Source organism: Diabrotica undecimpunctata, chromosome 4 (genome assembly GCF_040954645.1).
Source record: "Diabrotica undecimpunctata isolate CICGRU chromosome 4, icDiaUnde3, whole genome shotgun sequence".
NCBI lineage: Eukaryota > Metazoa > Arthropoda > Insecta > Coleoptera > Chrysomelidae > Diabrotica > Diabrotica undecimpunctata.
Genome location: NC_092806.1, coordinates 154,798,214 through 154,823,101, shown reverse-complemented (window position 1 = coordinate 154,823,101; position 24,888 = coordinate 154,798,214). Strand labels below are relative to the sequence as shown.

At 33.7% G+C, this 24,888-nt stretch overlaps 2 protein-coding genes across 14 annotated transcripts in view; one reads left to right on the top strand and one right to left on the bottom strand.

Moving 5' to 3' along the window:
• The window catches only part of Msp300 (Muscle-specific protein 300 kDa), a 477,430-nt gene that overhangs the window by 280,350 nt on the left and 172,192 nt on the right, over positions 1-24,888 (bottom strand). For all 13 annotated transcript variants that reach the window (XM_072530648.1, XM_072530657.1, XM_072530658.1 and 10 more), the window contains one exon: positions 10,856-10,917. In XM_072530648.1, coding sequence (XP_072386749.1) covers positions 10,856-10,917 — 62 coding nt within the window. The remainder of the gene's footprint in view (positions 1-10,855; positions 10,918-24,888) is intronic.
• LOC140440261 (uncharacterized) lies at positions 14,053-16,396 on the top strand. Its single transcript, XM_072530659.1, has one exon. The coding sequence runs from the start codon at positions 14,106-14,108 to the stop codon at positions 16,368-16,370; it is 2,265 nt and encodes a 754-aa protein (XP_072386760.1). The 5' UTR covers positions 14,053-14,105; the 3' UTR covers positions 16,371-16,396.

Genomic DNA, 24,888 nt, shown 5'->3' with positions numbered 1-24,888 from the left:
AATTGTGCAAGGTGTTTGGTATCTGTGGAACGAGCCCCAAGGATTGGTAGCAGTGGACAACGAAAGTACATCCTGTAATAAACAAACAGGTGTATAGTATATTTGTGAAAATTCGATTAAGTCAAATTCTTTCGACTAGAAAGAAATTGGGTTCCTGTGAGATAGGAGTTTGGAGCAGGAGCTTTTGGAGAGACTGTTGCGGCGATAGTGTGTGCTAGAAACGATGACAAGCAGAGGAGATAGCAGGCGTGTGTAGAGCAACTGAGAGTACGAGCAAAAGGTGGGCAGATCACAGTCTTAAGAAGAAAAGGAAGGAAAAGAGCCAGTAGAGAATTCTTGGAAATAAAAGGTTAATTTGCCATATAATCGACAAAGACTTTCAACTACGATCATAACTAGATCATAATTAATTAACTAATTAGTTAACTAGATCTCCAAGATAAATCATACTGGAGACTACTTAGCACTCCGAAATAGCTCGGATTTCAGGAAAATGTTATTGGATATCCATAATCATGATTTTTGATTTATTTAGTAAATTCGTTATTTACTAAATTTACTTTAGTAAATTATTTTAGTAAAATCGCTGGTAATTTAATTTCCCTATCCCTGTTCCTATAGAAGTTCCGAGCATGCAGCAACCGGTTGTTCTCCAATCGATGATCGAAAGAGAAATGAAGCTTCCCCAAAATCGTATTTTCGAAAGATTGCCTCGATGCGAAGAAGAACATTCGTCCCTGACATAGTTCTAAAATTTGAAAGAAAAATTGGAAAAAGTCTACGAATTTGCCCATGAAAGTTTGAAGTTTCAAAGTTATTAAGCCAAGGTCAGACTCGTCATGACTGTTACTGGGACAACTTTCGAAAGAGGTGACCCAGTATGGTTAAACAATCCCAAACGTAGGAAAGGGCTCTGTCCAAAACTTCAAAAGAACATGGGAAGGCCTGTACACCGTCCTGCAGAAAATAAACGATCTAATCTATCGCATCCAGTTTTCAGCTAGAAGTAACCCCTTGGTGGTTCATATCGAGAGATTGGCTCCATACCATGGAACTGATCCACCCTGTTTTCAATCGGTCCCTGATAGACCAGTTAGTCGAGGAGAATAACTATAAAAGGAAAAGTCCTTTGACGAAAAAGAAGAGGTATTAAAGAAAACTAGAATGTTCGAGATGTCATCGAAAAATCTCGAAATGTCTAGTAATGTCTGGAACCTCAGAAAATGTAATAAATACAGGAAGTTGACAGTTTAAAAAAGTTCATTAGTATTGAGTCTTTCAAGTTTATAGTTGTCATTGTGTAAAAGTTGTATTAAGTATTGTAATATTGTTGGTGTTTCAATAAAAGGTATTTAAAGAAGTGTAACACAACTATGGAAAGCAATTAAAAACATGATAGTCGAGGAAAAATAGATAAATATAACATAAAGATTATGTAAGGCGACAAAAGCCCAAATAAAGATATGTAATACAGTAACAAAATCAATCTTTGTAGCAAAAGGTTTCGAATAAGGATGTGGCCAATCACCTACATTTTTTAACATATACTTCTAGTTGCTCTGAAAACTTAGAGTCTTCTCACATTATTACTATAACTAACAGTTAATTAATTTGTTGTTTAATTTAAAAAAAAATTTAAAAAAAAAGCAGAAATACATATATCACAGAAAGTGATGGATTCGAAGAAAGCTGGGCAAAAAATTAAGTCTAATATCTTAGCCTCGGCCAAGGAAGTTTTTGGTGAAAGAAATATAAATAAAAATAAATCGTTCCCAAGGCGAAGAACTCCATGGTTTTGTACAGAAGTGAAGGAAAAATGTAAAGAAAAGAAAAAGCTTACCTTAAATATACCTTAAATATATGTCAACCAAAATTACAACCCACAAGGAATCTACGTTCCTGTAGTTGGCTGTATACCATATATTAAAAAATTTATTAAAATCCTTTGTAAAAGGTATATAAAAACCCAAACGGGCTATGTTAGACAAACCGTTTTCGGAATCCATAATTCCATCATCAGTGTCTAGGAGTATGTGTCTACGAGGACTTGCTTCTCAGTTGCTTCCATAAAGTCCTCGTAGACACACCGTCTCAGGACTAGCAACTTCAACGTGGAGTCATATGTCGCCATGTTACCTAATCCAACGGTAACTTTAACATCTTAACATTTTATAAGAAATACTGTAAACCAAATGTAAATAATTATTTTTAACGGGTTTTTACCCATATATTTAGTGGCTACATTCATGTACTCCTAGACACTGATGATGGAATTATGGATTCCGAAAACGTTTTGTCTAACATAGCCCGTTTGGATTTTTAAATATATACCTTTTACAAAGGATTTTAATAAATTTTTCATAAATTACCACAAATGAATAACTTAATATAAATGTACAGGAAATTCGGACAATACATGAAAATCTGAAGAACAGAAAAACAGCAAGTAAAGACAAGATACCAAACGAATTACTGAAGTATTGTGGAGCAGCAATGACAGAACAATTAAAAACATTAATTAATAAAATTATAAAACACAATAAAATACCGGAAAAATGGAGAACGAGCGAACTAATTCTACTATTCAAAAAAGGAGATTACTAAAACTTACAACTAAAATTTTACAAGTGCTAATAAATCAGAGGATAAGTTTAGCAGATAGACAACAGGGTTTTCGTAGTGGAAGATCGTGTACAGATGCAATATTCGTTATAAAGCAAATTACTGACAAACCACTATAAGTATATAACCACTATAGAGTATTTCCAGAGTAGACCAGCATTTCTGTGTCTGACAGAATTTGACAGAGTAAGACTCAAAGATGTAATCCATCTTCTGTATAATACAGAAGCTCCCAAAACAACAAAATGGAAATCAGCATAGATGGACAACTTAGAGAACCTATAGAAATAGAAGAGGATACAGAATGGGAAACAAAGAAATAAAAATAGTCTGTTACGCAGACGACGCAATATTGATAACCCAAGATAAAGATAGTCTGCAAAGACTGGTTCACAGATTTAACGTAAGAGCAAAAGAATTGAATATAACAACCTCATCTCACAAAACTAAAACAATAGTAGTCAGCAAAGAACCAACCAGATGTAAAATAGAAATTGATGGCATCAGTATTGAACAAGTAATGGAAATAAAATACCTGGGAATTACACATGGAGACCTGGACAAAGAAGTAAGAGACCAAGTACAAAAAGCAAACAGACTGGCAGGATGCCTCTAGGATGCCACTATGTGTGTAAGACCAATAATAACATATGCCTCATAGAGATGTTAATCCATCAATGAACAAGTAGAATTGCTTATAAAAAGGAAGAAGAAAAAGAAGCATATTTGTAGCAAAAGGTCTCGAATAAGGATGTGCCCAATCACCTACATTTTTTAACATATACTTCTAGTTGCTCGGAAAACTTATGGTTATGAAAAAATAATGTAAGTAATTAATAAATATTAAAGCCAACTTTAACAGGCAAAAACATTCAAAATATAAATTTGTCTCCATTTAGAACAGTGTGTCCGACGGACCTGTATTCCTCTTTTACGAAGTAAAACGTCTTGCGTGGATAAGTGTTGAAAAAATACAACAATATAACAAATTTTATCGTTGGTTCAAAATTTAAGATATTTATATATTAGTTGTTGGAATTGAATCATATTAATTGGTTAAAAAATTGTATGCGAAAATACAAAAGCCATTTAATGTAATAGTTTGTCCTAATCTTTTCAAATATGTAAAAAAAATTCAATATTTTGTTAAAACAAAACAGTTTCACCTATTTACCTGTAATTTGTGCTCATTTCAGAATAAAATACCTTATATAATAGAAAATATCTTTAAAATGTGTCTAGAAGCTGGATATTATAGATAAGGATTACAATAAAGAGAATTATACAGCATTATAAATAACTTACTTTGTATAAATGAAACAAAAACAATTAATCTCACCCCATCTCACACATTAGCCTCTCCTGAAAACCACAACCTTCGGATAAATTAAACGTAGAGCCCTATCGGCTCAGAAATCCAGCCGGCGCTGTGATTTTCGCGAACACTAAATGACTCGTGACATTTGAACTACTGAACAGTTCGTGACAGCGTCTAGTTTTAGCGGAAAACCGCTGGATAGAGAAGGCTTTAGGTCGAGAGGAGAAACGACTATCTCGTACCATGCTCCATAAGTCTGGAAAGCAAATCAAACGCCAATTCATTCATTAAATGTTAAAGTGTCGGTTAAATAACGATCTAGCGTTACGTCGAATTGGTTATCAGGCGAATTATAGAGTGGATTCATATACATAGTGTTCCTATAATCGCTAAAGCAAGTCACTAAAGTATAGACCAACACGAACTATTATAACAATGTATATCGGGAAGGTATTTGTATGGATGCTGGTATATAATATAATATAAATATTATTAGACAGATAACAATTATATTATATTAGACAATAAAAGACCTATATAAGCGAAGATTGGACCAAAAGCTAGAAGAGTTTCGGTATGAATCATTAGAACAAACATACGAACACATAAAAACTTGCATGAAGACAGCAGCCCTAGAAGCTCTTGGAGAAGTGGACCAGAAATACATCCACCAAACTACGAAATTAACCGAAGACACACTAACATGCATAAAAGAGAAAAAAGAACTTCATATAAAATACCTGAACACAAAAAACTATGAGGACTTGGAACTATACAGAAAAAAAAATAAAGAAGTGAAAAGAAAAGTAGCAAATGAAAAAAATGAAAGATGGGAAAAACATGCACAGAGATAGAACAGCACATAGGAGGAACGAGAAATTCAGAGTCATGGCGCATCTGAAAGTCGCTCCAAAGAAATAAGACAGAGAAAATCAAGATCGGTCAAATCAAAGAAAACGAATGGCAAGAATACTATAAAAAATTGCTAACCGAAGACCGCCCCGAATTCAAACAATCAGAAATAGACGGAATAGAAATCTACACACATGACGAAATCGAATTAAGCCTAGCTGAGGTAAAAAGAACGATCAAAACTCTAAAGAACAAAAAAGCAGAAGGTCCCGGCGGAATACCAAATGAATTGATAAAAAACGGATCGGAAAAGTTATTCCGTATGATACATAAAATGTTTGAGAGAGCACTGAATGGAGAAGACTTACCGGCAGAATGGACCCAAGCATATATGACATCAATATACAAGAAAGGAAATAGAAAAAACTGCGAAAACTATAGGGGAATCAGCATTATATCGTCTATAGGCAGACTGTATGGAAAGACCATAAAGGAAAAATTAGAAATATATATATACAAGATAAAATCGGAGAAGACCAGGCAGGTTTCACAGCGGGGAAAGCATGCTTAGATCACATTTACACGGTCGAACAACTAATAGAAAAAAGAATGGCCAAAAATAGATCCGTCCATCTGGCCTTTGTTGATCTTAAGAAGGCATATGACTCAATACCTAGAACCAAGCTATGGGAAGCAATGGAAGACATCGAAGTTCCACGAAGATTAATAAACGCGGTAAAAGCACTCTACAAGAATAACGAAGTAGCTAGCAAAACGGGCAATAGAATATGCAGTCCATTTAAGACGACAAAAGGACTACTACAGGGTTGCTCCACATCCCCCACCCTGTTCAAAATATTCCTGGAAAAAACCCTGAAACCATGGAAAAGAAAGTGCGAAGGAATGAGTAAGGAACGAATATAAGTTTTGCCGACGACCAAATAGTGATCGTACAAGACGAGGATGTTTATAAGTAAATCAAAGGAACAGACAAGTATAAGTATTTAGGTTTCATAATATCAAACAAAGGAACAACGGAGGAAGATATAAAAAATAGACTAGGACAAACAAGAAACTGCATACGAAAATTGAACCCGGTACTATGGGATAAGAACATCAGCATGAAAACAAAGAAAAAAATATATAATACCATGACAAGAAGTATCCTCACTTATGGGTGTGAAAATTGGACAATAAATAAGAAAACCAAAAACAAAATAAGAGCAACAGAGATGGAATTCCTAAGGAGAAGCTGCAGAGTAACAAGAAGAGATAGAATAAACAACATGGAGATTAAGAGGAGAATGGGAATGAACTCCGACATAATAGACTACATCGAACAGAAGAGGTTAACCTGGTACGGACATGTCAGAAGAGCAGACCAAAATCGGTGGATAAATAGAATAACAGAGTGGAGCCCGATAGGAAGAAGAAAGAGAGGCAGACCCCGAAGATCTTTCAGAGATGAGGTGGACGAAGCAATGAGTAGAAGAAACCTACAGGAAGGGGACTGGCTAAACAGGAAAAATTGGAGAAAACGGTTGAGTGAAGGAATACAGTGAAAATCCTTATATATATATATATATATATATATATATATATATATATATATATATATATATATATATATAAACCAACTCACAGACTAAATTGCTACCTTGGAAAAAGAGCGTCATATCTCAAAAAAAAAAATAAAAAACTGAACTATATTAGTGAACAGGTTTCAAACATTCTATATTTTTTGTGTAAAAACGTCATAAAGTTAGTTTATGCCTATGGCCCCCAGATGTCACAAGTGTCGATATTGTTATTAGAAACATTGGTTTGAGATTTTTGCACAGTATTATCATATTTCAGTTGCTTCTCAAATATCATGCTAAGTGGACGTATTTCTTTTGTGGAACACTACATCTTTCTGAGTTCTGTCAGTATTAAAAAAACAAGCGAGAATTCTTATATTTTATTTAAAGAAAACACAGAGCTAGAAGTACAGATATACGACGTAGATGCAAGGTTGAGAACATCAAGAACTGGATAAGAAATAGAAGAGTAGAATGGAACGATCATATAAGTTGAATGACAACAAAAAGAGTAGTAAAGACGGCAAGAGACGGTTCTCCAATAGGAAGACGATCAGTAGGAAGACCACGAAAACGATGGAAAGACAACTTAGTGGACGCACATTCAAAACAGACAGAGGCATGTCTACATAAAAAGAAGAAGAAGACGAAGACAAGAACTTGCTAAAAGAAGATGAACTACAAAATATTTTAGTCCATAGCCTACCGCAAGCTTGCCAAAAAGCACTGACCGCGGCCGGATGAGAGTCTCGATCCAGACAAACATATACATTTGTGTAGACGTTCAATATTTTTCAGAGACTACTAAGTGACTCCGCCAACATTCAACATTTAGTATAAGTCCACTAGACCTGTACAAATTGGTACAGGGTTCCAGAAAGAAAAAAAATGTATCTCTCCTTTGAACAGATCCAAAGATTGATGCAAATTTCTATTGAATGGCCAAGATTTTAAAGGAAAAACCGTATTTTTAGTAATCTTGGTAAGTTTTAAAGCTCAACCTCACATTGATAATTTGCTAGACCATGTACCAAGTTTTTACTCAAACCTTTTCAAATATATAAATATGTTTTCATCTAATTGTTTGGAGCAGTGTATAATATGGAAACAATGTATCAGATTGTTATTAACTACTAGACTATCCACAGAAAGTTATTGATTGCAAAGAAACAATATATACTTAAATTAATTTTATAGCTCGTTCTTTAATTAGTTTTATGCAAAATCCTAAAAAGCAAATAATTACTAATTTGATAAACTAATTAGCTAAATGACCAACATAATTTTACGAAAAATGATAAAAGAAATAATCCTTAATTACAATATGATGGAAAGACAGACGCGTAATTATTTTTAATACCGAGTGTTTGGAAAAATGAGTACAAGATACGATTTTAAAGAATGAAGATTGTTTAACGGATCACAATAGCTCAGTCTATCTGAGCTATTGTGAGCTTTTATACAACTATTTGAACGTTTTAAAATGTTTATGTGGGGTAGCTTATGAAAAATCCGTGAAGACGTCTAGCTGATTTTAGACAATCATAAAGAGTTTTAGTCACTAAAAGGTAAATTCAAAAACAATATTCCTTACTTGTGTTTTTGAGCCTTGAAAATCGCAATTTTGCGCTTTTTTCAGTTTTCATCTGTTTATAACTCGAAAACGATCAATTTTACAGAAAAATTACAAGAGGCCTATTTTGTCCAGAATGATCCAAAAATTGATTGTTACAATTTGTATAAAAAATTTAACAAGCTCTTGAACCTTACTCTGTGGTATCTCATAAAAGTGCAAAAAATCTAGTGGGAATATTTTTCCGAAGGAACCCGAGCTTTTCGCCTTGTCTAATAAGCTATCTCTCACCTTTCAGAACTTTCAAAAACCCGTAATAGATTTTTTTAACTGTTTTTTTTTTCTTTACTACTACTACTTGTCGGTTTATAACGTTCTCCGCCGTTTTCCGACTTCCAATCGCCACTTGGACCGGTTGTTCCATAGATCTTCTACTATGGCCCTCTCTCTCAGTTCTTTATTTATTCCTTCGCTCCAACTTTTTCTCGGTCTACCTCGTTTTCTCTTTCCTTCTGGTTGCCACTTTAGTATTTCTTTTGGCATTCGTTGTTCGTCCATTCTTTGTATGTGTCCGAACCAGATAAGTTGTTTTGTTGTTAGGTCATCTGTGATTGTTTGTTTGATTCCCATTATTTCTCTAATGCGCTCGTTGGTAATCCTTTCTCTTCTAGATCTTCCTGCGGCTCTTCTCCAAAAATCCATTTCCGTCGCTTTCAGCGTTGACAGTGTTCTTTCTTTCAGTGGCCATACCTCACAGCTGTATAAAGTGATACTTTTTACTATAGTCTCATATATCCTCTTTTTATTTTCTTTGCTGATGGATTGGTCCCATAAAATGGTGTTTAACATTGTAATGGCTTTTCTCCCTGACGTATTTCTCTCTCTTATGGCTTTGTCTAATGTTCCATCTTGTGAAATAGTGATTTGTAGTCACAGCAGTGCTTTATCGTAGTGTTATCGTCTAATATGAGATCTTTTTGTTCTGCTCCAATGCACAGGAATTCGGTTTTCTTTTAGACCCCATATATCATACTCTTCAATTAATTTTCGTGCCATATAGTTTAAATCGTCATAATCTTGAGCCATTATTACTTGATCGTCTGCAAAGTTAAGCGTATATACCATAGTATTGGTGAGCGGTATCCCCATTGTCCTGCATTTTTGTATTTTGCATTTTTTTTTCTTTACTGGCCTAAAATAGTACAAAGAAATCAGATAAAAAAGTCAATTCTTCGTCTTTTCCTTATATAATGTCAGCTGTCAATTCTTCTTTATCTGCCAACTGTCAATTCTTTTTCTTTTCCGTAGCTAATGTCAGAACGAGGCCACCGACCAATGGGAACGAAGTCCCGTCCACCGACGCCACAAACGATCTGCTCGTTTCTTCTTATAAACAGCCATTAGCTGTCATTTCAATTATCAAATATTTCTCTTTGCATCGACTGCCAACTTATCAGCAGCCGTTAGCTGTTATCTCAATTATCAAATATTGCTGTTTGCGTCGATTGTCAATTCTTCTTCTTATTAGGAACCGGTAGCTTTCATGTCAATTGTCAAATCTTCTTATTTTGGTCAAGCCATGTGTCAATTCTTCCTCTTTTCGTCTGTCATGTCAATTGTCAAATATGTTTCTTTGTGTCGACTGTCAAGTCTTCAAACTATCAAACGAGATAGGGCACTATGGATGATAATAATAATAAATGTACAAAGGCATTCAAGAGGAAGGCCGTACAACATATGAAACCTATCTCGTTTGATAGTTGGAAGATTTGACAATTGACATGACATACGAAAAGAAAAAGAATTGACAGATGGCTCGAATAAAATAAGAAGATTTGACAATTGACATGACAGCTACCGGTTTCCAATCAGAAGAAGAATTGACAATCGACGCAAAGAGGAATATTTGATAATTGAGATTACAACTAACGGCTGCTAATAAGAAGGAGAATTGACAGTTGACGCAAAGAGAAATATTTAACAATTGAAATGAGAGTTAACGGTTGCTTAGAAAAAGGAGCAAACAGATCGTTTGTGGCGTCGGTGGACGGAACTTTGTTGTGGACAGCACTTTGTTCCCATTGGTCGGTGGCTTCGTTTAGATATTAGCTACGGAAAAGAAAAATAATTAACAGTTGACAATAGATTGACAAGGAAAAGAAGAATTGAAAGATTTCAAATGGTTTCGGTCTTGGCTAAAGTTCATGCTTGACCCATAATGCAGATTTAACGTTTAAAGACAGTAACGTCAGAATTGGACTTTGACCGCCTGGCCCAAATGGCCCATACCCTACAAAAATATTTTGAGTTTTCTGGCCCTCAATAACTTCTACGGATTCCTGCTGTGAGTTCGGTGGACTTTTTAAATTATTAACAATTTCAGGCCAAAAATTCGTCTAGCAGTAAAATTAAAGCGTTTTATCCGAAATTTAAAATAACTATCTAATAAAACACGTTTATAGCTTCAAATAGCCATTTGTGAATGTTCATTTACGATTTATTTGTTGCATAGAAAACTATAAAAAACCTAAGAATTGTTAATTTTAAATAAATGTTAATAACTATTGTAAAAATGAATTTACAACCTTCATATTACGTGAAAAGTTGAGTATTGTAGTGTTAAAAATTTCCTCGAAATTTCACTGGAGTTATTCATTAATTACTTTAAAAGATATTTACATTATTTATTCTCAATAATCTTTTTTTCAATAATAAAGTCAAAAAAAATAATTTGCAATGATTCTATGAGTACAATAAGCAAGAGGGAGAGTTATTCTATCAAAATAATTTAAAAAAATTTAAAAAATAACTATTTCTAACATTGCAAAACTTGATTGCAAAAACATTGCAATTGTTTGCTTATAAACAGATTTTTCGTACAAAAATTGTATAATGTAAACGTCTACTTACCTTAGATAAGTAAGAGTTGATCCAATTCACAAAAGTTTTCTTCTGCACTCGTTCTTGTTCATCTGCAAAGAAAAACGCGTTATAAATAAACAAAATCATAAAGTCGCAAGGCTTTATACATGTAAAACAATATTCTTGCGTGTACTAGATATGAGCATTTATAAATAATAACGAAATTTAATCTGATAGAAACTAATGAACTAGATATAATGCAAGACATTGAGTCCTCGGGTTACAATGTCGTTGGAATTATTACCAAAAGATACCTGTATTTTATAGTTCTGATTTTCTGAACATTTTCGCCTTTGGTTTTGGTTTAATTTATTTTCGTTTATTAAAAAAACTACCTCAAGATTAATTGTAAAAATGAACAACCTAATCAATGTTGACGATGAAATGGAGGACGGTAACATAAAAATCTCGTTTCATGATGTTAGTCCAATCTAATATTCAAAACCCACTGAGTCGATTACAATAAAAAAATTTTAAAAGTGTATTTGTTCGTTCAACTTGGGAGATAGGATATTTTTTATCTCGATGAATGACCCTTATTTTTTTAATTGTAAATTCAAAATGTTTTATACGACTTCACCTCTACAGTTTTGGTTCATTTGATCCGTTTGTTACACGACATTTTATGATATTTTATACCTTTTTTTATAATAAATCGAGAACGACTGAATCGATTTGGCTTATTTCCTAGTCTAGGAAGTCCTCGGAAGGTCTAATGATAAACTTATAAGAATAGTAGAAACAACGGTTTTATTTTCCCATTACAACAGTTACATTATACCCTTATACAAAATGTTTTATAAGAATATACCTCTACTACAGTGGTAGTTCATTTAAACATAAAGTGACATTTAACAAACTTCATGTCTATTTACTTTTTTCGTTTCGTATAAACTCGAGAAAATATGATGAAATTGTAAGGAAGATAGTAAGAGCAGTTTTATTTTCCCATACACACAGTTATAATATACTGATCTATACATATAATATAAAAATGTGATTTTTACTCGAGAGTAAAAACATCACGTGATATTAACTTTCGATATATAAAACGCTGCCTAAGTTCCAATTTAACCGATAATGGGGAAATAACATCATGGCGACGTAATTATCTACAATCAATTCGGGAATATGGCGTGAAAAAAGAAAGATTTATTATGTAGAAATTTTAATAATATAAAACAGTACCAATTCTTGACAAGCCTTTATTAATGGTTTATGGATAGTATTGGTAGATGTCTAATACATAATTGTAGCACATATTGGCAGCGATACTGGTTTTCTGCAAAATGGCGCATTGTCTTTGTATCGAAGAAAACAGGGGACTATAATGAAAACGTGAACTCCATAAGTGGATAGACAACATTTTCCAGGATGTTCGTTTATCACTCGTAAGAACACTTTTAGAATATGGTTCATCAAGCTAATTGTCCTGTGCTCTTCACATGTCATTGCGTTTGATTTTTTGGGTATTGGAATAAATATTGATATTAACCATTCTTTCGGAATCTCTCCCGTATAATAAATGTCATTAAATAATTCTATTAGTGTGCCCATATGATTTTTTGTTAATATTCTTAAGATTTCTGAAGGTATTTCATCTGGCCTCATGGCCTTCTCATTTTTTATACGTTTTAGCGCTTTCTCAATTTCGTCTTTGGTGATTAGTGGGCCATTTCTTCCTCTTGGTTCAATGGCCTCGATTTTCTCGTCGTCATCGAATAGGTCTTTTATGTATTCTTCCCATCTGCTTATTTTATCTGTATATATTCCGTTATTATCTTGTTATTTTTATCTATGATATTTCCGATACCCTTCTTCTTGTATATGTCAGCTGTCTCTTTAATTTTCCGGTGTATGTTAAAACTGTCATGTTGTTTATCTAACCTTTCTATTTCTTCACACTTTTCTGATAGTTTTCTATTTCTATAGTCTAAACTATAATTAACTAATAATTAAAAAATTACTTTAAAGATATTTTATTGAGTATAAAAATTGTATTATTCTAAATCATTAATATTTGTAAAACATTGATTCCGAGTAGTGATTTTTATTCTATTTCTGATTCATTGGAACGAAAATTTTTATTATTGCCTTCGCTACATTTGCCATCATCTTTCAATCATTTCGACAATGCTTTGCACAAAGGCGTTGGGTCCCAAATAAATCCTGTTGGTTTTAAATAATAATTTAAATACCAACCACAGTTTTAAGGCTGGAGTTTTGTACATTCCGACTCATTTGCATTAAGTCACATGAAATTAACAATGGCAGAAACAAGTTAATTTGTAAATATCAAGCCTTTTGATGGAAGTAATTTCTGTAACAGGTTATTCAGCGTATTATTGTTACTAGAAGAAGCTGGTTTTGGTTGTACCAAGACAAACCTGCAGAGAATGTTCCTCGAATAATTTATAAGAAAACGAAAGCCCGGTTCTAATTGTGGAATGTTTGCATGACAGTGAAAACATACCTCAGCAAAAGAGATTATAGGTACATTGGAAAATACGTACCAAAAGAAAAGAATTTCGACACAGGTTCAAGTACATCGGAAACTTAAGTCATTAAAATACACAACAGGGTCTTTAAATATGTTTTTAACAGAATTTAGTCAAATTGTTTGGGAATTTAAAAGTGCATGAGGTCGAGTACAAGATAGTGAAGTTGTATCACAGTTACTCTCTGCAATTCCTAAAACATGTCCAGCGGCTACCACAGCAATTGATATTATGTTTTACCAAGATGAAACTTAAGTTACAATAGACTTAGTTAAAAGCTGGAAGAGGACAAAAACTAGAAGAGGCCAGGAAAAATAAAAATGATCATAAAACAAAGCCTGATGTTGCATTTGTAGGAAATAAACAACCATGGAATAGATAGAATAATAAGGCTGGAATCAGGATGGTAAATGGAGTACAAACGCTATCAGTGTTGAAAAATAAAAATGGAAGTAGAGCACTCCCAGTATAAAATGGTGAAAAGGTAACATTCTTGAATGCAGGGGAAACCAATTTAGTTAGCAATTCACAATCTAGTAAAATAAATTTCATTATAGACAGTGGTGCCACGAATCACTTAGTTACGAAGGATGATAAAATACACTTGCAATGAGTGACATTTTAGTTGACAATAGTGTATTAGACAATTAAAATATAAACCGAAGCAGAACAAACAGTTGCGGATGATACTGTCAAATTTGTCAAAATCTATGACAGTTTAATAAACAGGTTAAGAAGCAATGATAACTTTTAGTGTATCATTTCTTCTATCTTTCCCAATCGTAAAGAAAAAGAAAGAAAAGAAAAACAAAGCCAAACCGAAAGAAAAACCTAAGGAAAAACCGAAGGAGAAAAGTAAAAGTAAGCTAATAAAAAATGGAGCTAAAAGACCGTCTGAGTCAGAAATACCAAATACAGAGTTCGATTCCACAAATATCCTATCAGCAGTCCATATACAGTACGAGCTGGTCCCTAACAGATGTAAGTACGATGTAGATGTGCTCTGTTGGGGACCTGTAGCGAAAATCATCACCAACGACGGTCAAATGTTTCTCTTCACTGTTATAAATAATGACAGATTCTGGGTGCCAATCCGTATGGAACATTACTTGGATAAAATGTCCATCAAGGAGATTAAAAAATTTCAAACAAAAATAATCGAATTTAATATAATTAATAATATAAACAATGCTCCAGGACTGTTAAAAAATGAAAATTTGTTCATACCAACGTCAAAAGTTATCAACGAAGAGACTAAATCTTTTAAATCAAGTTCTCTTTTTAAGCTAGTGAAAGACGATCTGGATTCGGAGTCAGTTCAAGCTAAAAAGTCTTTAGAATCGTTCATGAAAAACATTATTCTAACATGTGCTAATTATCCAAAAGATGAAACAGTATCTTGGCTGAACAACGACGTAGATTCCTCTATATTTTATGAAGCGATTCAAAATGTAGATTCTGGTAAACTAAAGGTGAATGAAACAATTTACTCCTGTTCAAAAGATGACGAAGAACCTAAAAAAACTAATGGTAAAGACACTAAAAACGCTAAGAAAACTAATGCTAAAGAGCCTAAAAACGCTACAAAAGAAAAGAAGGGAGAAACTAAATACAAGGACACAATAACCGTTAAGGTTCCAGCAGAAATTTTTTTCACGGAATCTTACATGGCGACATATCGTATATTAGCAAAAAACAGTTTCGTGGACAACGTTCTTGTGTTTGTTTCAGCTAAAAACCTCCTAACCCGAGCTCAAAAATTAGCTTTAAATCCTTTAGTTGTCAAAATATTTAAAGTACATAATTTACCAGCCGAAAAACTTAAAAGGCGTGATTTTGAAAGTGTTTATGCCCGTTATTACATCCCAGAGGTACTTCAGTGTAGAACTGTAGCAAAAGCTGTACAAGAAACTGTTGTCTTCAATGAAGCCCACATGCATTTCGTGGACAATATACCCAAGATAAGGCTTGTGCAACAACTTGAAATGAGTAAATTGTTTGTGGAAATTTACGGCAACAAAATAATAAAACAAGAAGATCAACAATGTAGTCTCTTTGGTAAACACTCAAAAGATTTTGAGATCAGCGAAGTGGGTCCAATATTTTATCACATCGAAGAACCAGCGACTCAAGCCACATCAGTTCTGTTAGCAGTAAGCACTTTTGATATAAGTTCCTTGGCGTGTAACATCTGGGATTTTCGAGAAGTCGCACAGTGCCACGAGCCATATGTAAACATATCTAGGAATATTGTCTACGACGAAATTAGATACATAGATATAAAGACTGTTAATGAAATTAACTTGAAGCCAGAGAAGAAAGACAAGAGTCTGTCAGAGAAGACATTATTGGAATTTGGTACGACTGTATCTGTTGAAGTTTATTTGATGGCTCCACAGGCGCCTGCGTTGGTCTACCACCATGCTCAGAACACTTTTAAGAGGATATTTTTTATACTGAACGAGGAATCTTTCGCTAAAAGAATTTATAACGCAGTAGATACGTACAACGGTTCAATACAAACAGCAAACAAGAAAGATATTTTAACCGGGTTTCTGTTGGATAACGGAAACAACTATTTTTTCTACGTAGAGGGATTGTCCATTGGTTTTATATTAAGCTTGTGGCATATGGTAGAAGAAACTTGTCCGGTGGAAGGACAAACATACGGATCTGATAATAAACCGATCTCCAAGGGAAAAGTGTTTTTTAATACCGACAACGCTTTTGAAAGGAGACTTTACAATCATTTTTTATCCGTGGGAATCTACATCATAAATCTAAAATTTCCACTTCAACATATTTTATCCATTCCAGGTATATATTGCAGGAATAACATTCCGAAACCTTGCCTGCAAGCTTTGGTGAAGTTATCTTCTTTATTTCATGCCAGGTATTATAGAGAAGTCTTTCAACAAAATCTGCTGCCATTGCCCCAAGAATTGGTCAGCTTGAATCTTGAGTGGGGGGTGCCGTTGCGGTGGAAAGAAAATGTTTTCTATTAAATTACTGTCATAGTAAAATTATAGCAACATTATAGAACATTTTCTTAATCCCACTTTTTACAGTTATACCGATGATACCCGGTTGTCAAAGTCTTTAACAGTTAGTACCATGTAATAAGTTACCACTCGGGAAGGTGGACTTGACATTAAGTACGAGTAGCTCCCATTAACTTCACAGATCTATTCAAAAACCAAATGTATCTTCATGAGATACATAAAAAATATAACCTTTGCTAACATTTTTCTAGAATCCCATATACATATAATACATAGACTGACGCAAAGCAGTTCCTGCATCTCTTTGTATTGGGCTGGGTTTATTGCCCACGTAACCTTCACACTACCAAACACAAGTGAGATTGCAACTTAAATATAACTTATATCAGAAGCGGAAAGATGGTTTTAGATTTAATTTCAATGCATAGTATCTGCCATCTGCTTATACGTATTTCAACCTTACCAGGTCTCATCAGAGATCTAGGCTCGATTTAGCTCTACTCATTCAGTGTAACAATAACTTGGAGTTAGAAATGTTAGTCAACAGAAGCTGTAGAAAAGTCAAAAGATGGATGGTGAAACAAGATCTAGAGTTGGCAACAGAAAAAACAGAAGTTCTGATCTTGAAAGGCCATAGAGCCCGCCCAAACCTGGCTTTTGTAGTAGGTAGTACAAGTATAGAGCCTACGTACTGTGCTAAATATCTGGGCATCCAACTAGACACAGGTCTAAGATTTACAAAGCACCTGATGAAAGTAGTCCAAAGAGCAGAAGAGAGAACCGCGGCATTAATAAAAATTATGCCAAATATCGGCGGTCCAAGTGCCCTCAAAAGAAGAATGTACCTTCAGATTGTGCATTCTACCCTCTTATACGGCGCTCCCGTATGGTACGAAGCCTTGAGAATGGCTAAGTATAAAGAACTGCTTGCAAAGGCACAAAGGAAGCCTCTACTAAAGGTAGCAAGCGCATACCGGACTACTTCTACGATTGCCCTACAGGTCATAACAGGTACGCTCCCCATTCACCTCCTAGCTAAAGAAAGAGACACTTTATATAACAGGGAAAACGGTCATTTACCGGAAATAAAATCCGAAGTAAGATCACATATGCTCCAAATATGGCAAAATGAATGGGAGGCACAAACGGAGAAGGCACAATGGACCAAAATGCTAATCCCTGATGTCGTAACTTGGTCTAAATGTAGGTTCAGAAGGTTAAATTATTTTTTTACACAATTTCTCACCGGCCATGGCTCCTTTAGGTCGTACACGTATAGAATAAAGAAGACAACAAATGATTTGTGTATAGATTGTGGTTCTTTACAGCTCGGCTGCACGACGGAATAGACGGCACCTTTACAGCCAGATCTGTAATTATATTACGTACGTAGTTTTCACGACCTCATGCCTCTTTTAATTCACATTCCTTCCTTGTCAGGCTGAACACACCTGCACTTTTTATGAACCCATATTTTGTTTCCCCACAATACCGTCTCTGCATATCATTTTAAGTGGTTCTTATCGTTTTTAGGTAAGAACCCCTTTACAATTTTCTCCCAAATTTTCAGACTGCACAAGGCATCTCAATGTTTCGTTCACCGATTGAACTCGTCCGGGGGTGCCTTGTCCGAAGAAGGGGTGGTTTTTAGTTGGTAGGCGACTGGTCAGGGGTGCATGTGGCGCATATAATCCATACTTTGGATGCTATGTTCTAGCATGTGCTCCTTTCCGGATCGAATCCAACAGTACTAGTACAAAAAAAAAGGTCTCATCAGAGCGCTCTGATGAGTTCTAAGTATATATATATATATATATATATATATATATATATATATATATATATATATATATATATATATATATATATATATATATATCTGCCCGGGGTAAGCAAAAGGATTAGGTTATAGGAAGGTTCGGTAAGCTAGCGGAATAGCTTTAAGGATGTCAGCGTATTCGCCCGGGAGTTCGTCAATGCAAGCCTGCATTCGAATAGACGGAATGTGAAGTTTTTTGTTTGTCGACCCAGGTTCGTACGTGACCTAGTTGAGAGCAGGAACTTTTTAGCGTTTCTTGGATGTTTGAATAGGGGCTGTTGATGATTCTGAGTGTATAGTTCCTGTTGAGAATGTTTATTCTCTCATCAATTGTGGCAACATTTGAGATTTTATGGATTACACAGGATAAGAATCTCCAGAGTTTGTTGTTTACACTACGCAGAATTCTGCATTCGACTGTGAGTAGTTTATGTTTCTGATGGTCTTTCAGAAGGCAATATAATGTACAATATAACCTATAACGGGTTGTATTGAATCTGAGAGCGCTTCTTTAAGTACTGCTTCACTGTAGACATTGAAGAGTAGTGGGAAAAAGAACGGAACCCCTGGCGGGATCTTCTCTGTATTTTGATAGCTCGGGTGTTCTGGTTGTCAACTCTTACCTTGGTAGTTTGGTCCTAATATATATTATATATAATTTTCAAATCACGACTGTCAATATTTTTTGCTCTTTATTAAATCTACAATTTTTTTACGTTGAACCTTATCAAATGCCTTTTCAAAGACTACAAAACATAAGTGTATATTCTGATTCATGTCCATGCATCTATGGGACAGCACAGTACCGAAAAAAGCATATTTGTCTTTATCATTTCTGTAGCCAAATTGTGTGTCACTAATGTCAGAGTTTTAACAATTCTGCTGTGTATTGCAAGCTATTGTTAAGTGATCTGAGTAGGTTGTTGCACTTGACTGTTTGGGAATTACTTCTTCTTCTTATGGTGTCTATCCGTTACGGATGTTGGACACTAACATGGCTATTCTGACTTTGTTGACTGCTGCCACTAACTCCGGTAGTGGTTAAGTTAAACCATTTTCGTAGGTTATGCAGCCAGGATATTCTTCTTCGTCTTGGACCTCTTTTCCCATGCACTTTACCTTGAAGTATGGTCCGAAGTAGGTTGTATCGTTGTTCATTGAGCATTATATGGCCCCGGTATTCTAGTTTGCGACGTTTTATGGTTATGCCTAGTTCGCGCTCTTTACTACAGGAAAGGGAATTACTACAAAGGTTTATTGCAGACATTGTCTGGGGATTGTGACACTCTCACACAAGAGTTTAACCATTACATTACTAACATCTTCATCAATGACTTTTAATAGATCGGTGGATACATCATCTGGTCCAGCATCTTTGCCACCTTTTGTGTTTTTGATGGCATAGACGACGTCTTGGCGTAGTATTGGTCATCTGGTTTCCTCTGAGGTTTCTAATGACAGTTATTTTCTTTCATCATTAAATAGTTGTTGGATGTAATTGGCAGAGCTGAAAGTATCTTTGATAAAAAGATAAAAAAAAGTATCTAAGATACTAAAAGTATCTTAGATACTTTTATTTAAGATACTTTTTGGTTCATTTAAAAGTTACTTTTACTTTAGATACTTCTTAAAAGTATCTAGTATCTTTTATCTTTAAAAGTATCTTTAGATACTAAAAGTATCTTAGATACAAAAAAGTATCTTAGATACTTACTCAGGACCTGAGAAATAGATACTTTTTATGATCCGACAAGCTTCGACCTGTCGCGCCGGCCGTAGCGGGAGAGACGATGTGTATTGTTCTTTGCATCCCGCCCGCCGGCACGCAGCATTATCCGTTTATCTCGTTGGGTGTGACTTGTTGGAATTCCATGTTCGATGCTCTGAACCAGATTCTTAAGTCTAAAGAAAAACTGGAATCTCTATACGAAAAATTAAATTTTGCAAAACAAGATCGGCTCAGAGATACTGATCTAAATTATTTAGCAGAATTATGCCAAATACTAAAACCGTTTGCTTTGGCACTTGACATTCTTCAAGGCGAACAAAATATGTACTACGGTTTCCTTCTACCATCAATCGTAAGCTTGTTTGTTAACATTGGAAAGCTTAAAACCAATAAGTTTAAATATGTGGAACCTATTTTGAACGCTCTGACAGTATCTTTAAACTCCAGATTTGAAAAACTTCTTAAGTTGACTAACCAATCTGCAATAATTGCTGCAGTTATTAATCCTTTATTTAAAACACGTTAGCTTACTGCATTTCGAGGAATCAGGAAAATGGAAAATGACCTTAGTGAAATTAAGGATTTGGTAATTACAGAAGCTATAAAAATTATTAAGGAAAATGAGGAACAATTAAAACAATTTGATGTAAGTACAAATAACATTACTACTGTAATGAAAAGTAACAAAATGCAAAACGACTTCTTTGAATTTGATATTAACTCCGAATACTCCGATCTTCAAACGCAAAACGAAAACACTGGCTATACTGATTTAGATTATAAACGACAAGCTGAGCTGCAACTATTACAATATTTGGCCGATTCTGAAACCAACATACAAATGTTAAAAAAATATAATATAGAACAATTATTTAAAAAGTTCAATACGCCATTACCTTCTTCTGCAGCTGTTGAAAGAATGTTTTCTTTTGCAACTTTTATTAATTCACCCCGACGTCATGCCTTGTCTGATCGTACTTTTGAAAATTTAGTTTTACTAAAAGCTAGTGGTTATACTAACTAGTTATTAGCTACCAAAATGTTACTATTTTTTATATCCTATCCTATTTTGTTTAAAAATTTAATTATGTTGAATGTTCTGTTTTTAATGCATAATGCATCTTATGCTGTTTTTAACACAGGAATTTATGTTTATTTTATATTGTTTTGAAAATTTAATGTTGGATTTTTGTTTTCAATACATAGTTATTAGTTTGTAATAACTTAACGTCTTTTATTTCTTATCTACCCCAAAGCCCAAAGTATACCATTTCAAAGTACCTGCTGGCTCAAACTAAAATTGTATGATAATTTAAAGGGTTAAAATGATGTTTTTAAAACAAAAGTATCGACAATTTACTGTAGAGTAGTAGAGTACCGAGTACCTTTATATTATACCCTAAAAGTATCTTAGTTACTACAAAAGTATCTAAGTATCTTAGATACTAGAAAAGCATCTAAGTATCTTTGATACATAAAAGTATCTTACATACTTAAAAGTATCTTAGATACTTAAAAGTATCTTAGATACTCAAAAGTATCTTAGATACTTAAAAGTATCTAAGATATTTTTACTCTAAATACTTTTCCGGTATATTGTATCTTTAGATACTTTCACAAAAAAGTATCTTAGATACTTAGTATCTTAAGATACTTTTTGCCTCAAGTATCTTAAAAGTATCTAGATACTTTTAAAAAGTATCTTTTACAGCTCTGGTAATTGGTCCATTGACGCAATCTCTCCTTCACATCAGTAATTATATCCTTTTTATCATTTTTAAGGATATTCGTTCTTGTGCTATATCTAGAATCTGTCATTACTTTGAATTTTTGTGTAAATTAAAGCTATCACACTTTTTATCCAGATCTTCTGTTTTCTTGCATCTCTCGGAGAGCCACTGCTCTTTTGCTTTATGTTTTCTTAGTTATTTCATAAGTTTAAGCTGTTCTACTTTCATGTAAGGTTTTCTTTTTCCTCCAAGTAGTTTGAAGGTTTCTGTTTTAACTAATATAAGGGCATGTTGAACTTTTTCCTATTTATGGTCATTAGTTAGAGTTTCCTCATTATCTTCTTTGACTTTTCTTAAGTTCTAGTTTATTTTAAATTTCGTTTTTGCATATGTTCTATTGTCGTGTTTGTTTGCCTTGTGTCCATGATTTTCTTAGCTTGGTACAGTCTTCAGTTTCACTCTAATCGACAAAACAACCGGTTTGTGATCAATAATTGTTACATATCAACTCAAATGTACAAAGACAGATTCCCAAAAAAAAATTCTTAACATGGATTCTTCATGGTAGAGAAGAACACGGGAGTTTTGAAATTTATTTTGGGCTATTGGTTTCATTCATAGCAGCGCCATTTATGATAAGTTTTCGCCAACTCTTTTATATCTGTGGCTGGGCATAAATTAAGTGAAATATATCTTTGATAATTTTATTTAGCAATAATGTGTACAATAGCAATTATAAACACTTTTATTCTAAATTACACTGATGTTTTATTGATTGTTTTTAAATTTAATTACACCCTGCATACCGTGCCTACAAACAAGCATAAATGGTCGATAAATGTGTATAAATAGTCATAAAAACTCTGCTATTTATAGCTATGATATCATTTTTACTATTAATACTTTTGTTTATGGTCGATTCGTGTTTATTACTCTCACTGCTCACTGTATTATATGACTAATCTCTTATCTATGTACATATTATATTCAATGGATTGGTAGGCATGCAGGTAATGCTACAGTATTCGATATCAAATATGTCTGGTATGGTAATATTTGAAACGTCACATTGTGTCACACAACCTAATAAACCCAACGATGTAATATAATAAGGATGGAACCTTAAGAATAAATATTTGCGTCCAAAGTAGCTGATAATAATGGCTGACTCTTGTTTCCGGAATGTCAGTGGTGTACAAAAAAATTTTCTGGTACATATATCTACAATAATTATTAATTTTCGTTTTTATTTACATTCAAATAAAAGATATAATGACGTGAAACATTTGAAAATTAAAAAATGATTATTTTTATAACATAAAAACACATAAAACATATATTTTACAGGTACGTAGTTGCGCATCGCACGCCACTGATGTGACTGGATGCAAAATATTAAAAATTTAACGAATTTATTGATTTACCAAAAAGAATACATTAAATTATTGACGTAACACATAATGTTACCTGTTAGAAATTAGAATATCGGGAATAACTATATTCACATTAATCACCTGTCAAATTCAAGTCGGACATTGTAGCTAATAATGTGACGTCAGTTCCGTTGTTGAACAGCTACATGTAAAAATATCAACATCTTCCATCCTTAGTATATTACATCGTTGAATAAACACCACAGTAAAAATCAGTATGGAATAATAGATCATAGAAAGCGTTTTTAATTTGTTTATTAAAAATAGACTAATAAGTTTGAAAAAAAATTGGATTTATGATTGTATCTTTTAAACTATTAGATATATTTAATTTTACTAAAAATTAAGTGATATAAGGTTAAATGCTCCAATAAATGAACTTTAATCAAATAAAAGGCAGATATCGAGCACAGTTTGTCATTAAATCTTGCCCAAGTACTTTCGCTCTCAGAGCATCTTTAGGGGCATTTCGCCAAAAGTATCCAACAATATGGTACTAAACATTAACTGGTACATTTACACAACACGAGACAAAGAACGGTTTAAAAATCTGGGTGACATCAGGAGAGAGAATTCTTCTTGGACTTCTGCCTTTTATTTGTTTAAAGTTTACTGAAAATTCGTGCTTCCTAAAACTTGCAAAGCAAACAGCTTTGACCATGATGAACGGCATGTGGAATGCAATTTTAGATTCCCTTGCCGAGTAATTTATCAAGCTGTTTGCTTCTCAAGTTTTGGAAGCACAGTGGTAAAAATTTGAATTCGGTTTCGCCAGGTAGAAATCGTTTGATTTCTCTTTTTGTTTTTAGATGTCGTAGTTACGTCCATATATAGTTATTTTGATAACTATTGTCTAGGACGGGAAAGATTTTTGTTTTGGTTCAGAGTAGTGGCTATACCGCTCTGAGAAGACCTAAAGAGGTCGAAATACGTATAAGCGGCTGTCGCTGCCCTGTATCAAAACAAAAATCTAATACCGTCATTATGTTTTGTATATTTTCTTTTTTACTTCTGTATAGATCTATTCTTCTTCTTCATTATCTTGTTTTGTGTTCGTTATAGTTTCTCTTTCTTTTTCTCTATCCGTTTCTTGATATATTTCTTCGAAATATTTTTGCTTCTTTAGAAATGCTTCGAAATATTAGTTTTAAGTGGTACAATGGTTTTGAGTTGTGTCTTTTATTTTCTGTTTCTATCTTGTTCATAATTTCTTCTACTTTTTGATTTTTTTTTATTTAAATAATTTCTTTCTCTTTTGCCTTTGATCTTTGTATTTTTCTCGTTAAAACAATAATAACAATTATACATTAAGAATGTCACTAAAAAGTTGCGAATTAATTTGTTTATTAGAAATTTAAACAAAATTGTGCTATAGCTTTGAAAATCTGGCTAATGGAAGATACAAAACAACTTAAAATGAACATTTTAAGCTTTGGTAAATGTTTCTGTATTAATTTTTGACCAAGATATGGAACTTTTAATAACGCGCTCTGAGGTGCACGATCAGCTCGCAGCGAATAAAACCCAATACATACGTAAAATTCACACATCATTATAAATAAAAAAGTTATAGCAGTTTATAGTTAAAATTGTCGTTAAAAAGTGATGAATTCAGTAGAGCACCTAGAATTTGCTTCTGGGGAGGGTTTTGGTTGGCCATCGAAATTTTTTTTATGATGTTACCTCCATTTTGAGTCCTTAAAATGTGCGAGTAACAGTGTCGGAATAGGGTCCTGGGGGGTTTTAACCCCCAAAATTCGTCCTGGGTGCGCCACTGGATAAATTAATTTGTTTATAAGAGTTTTAAACA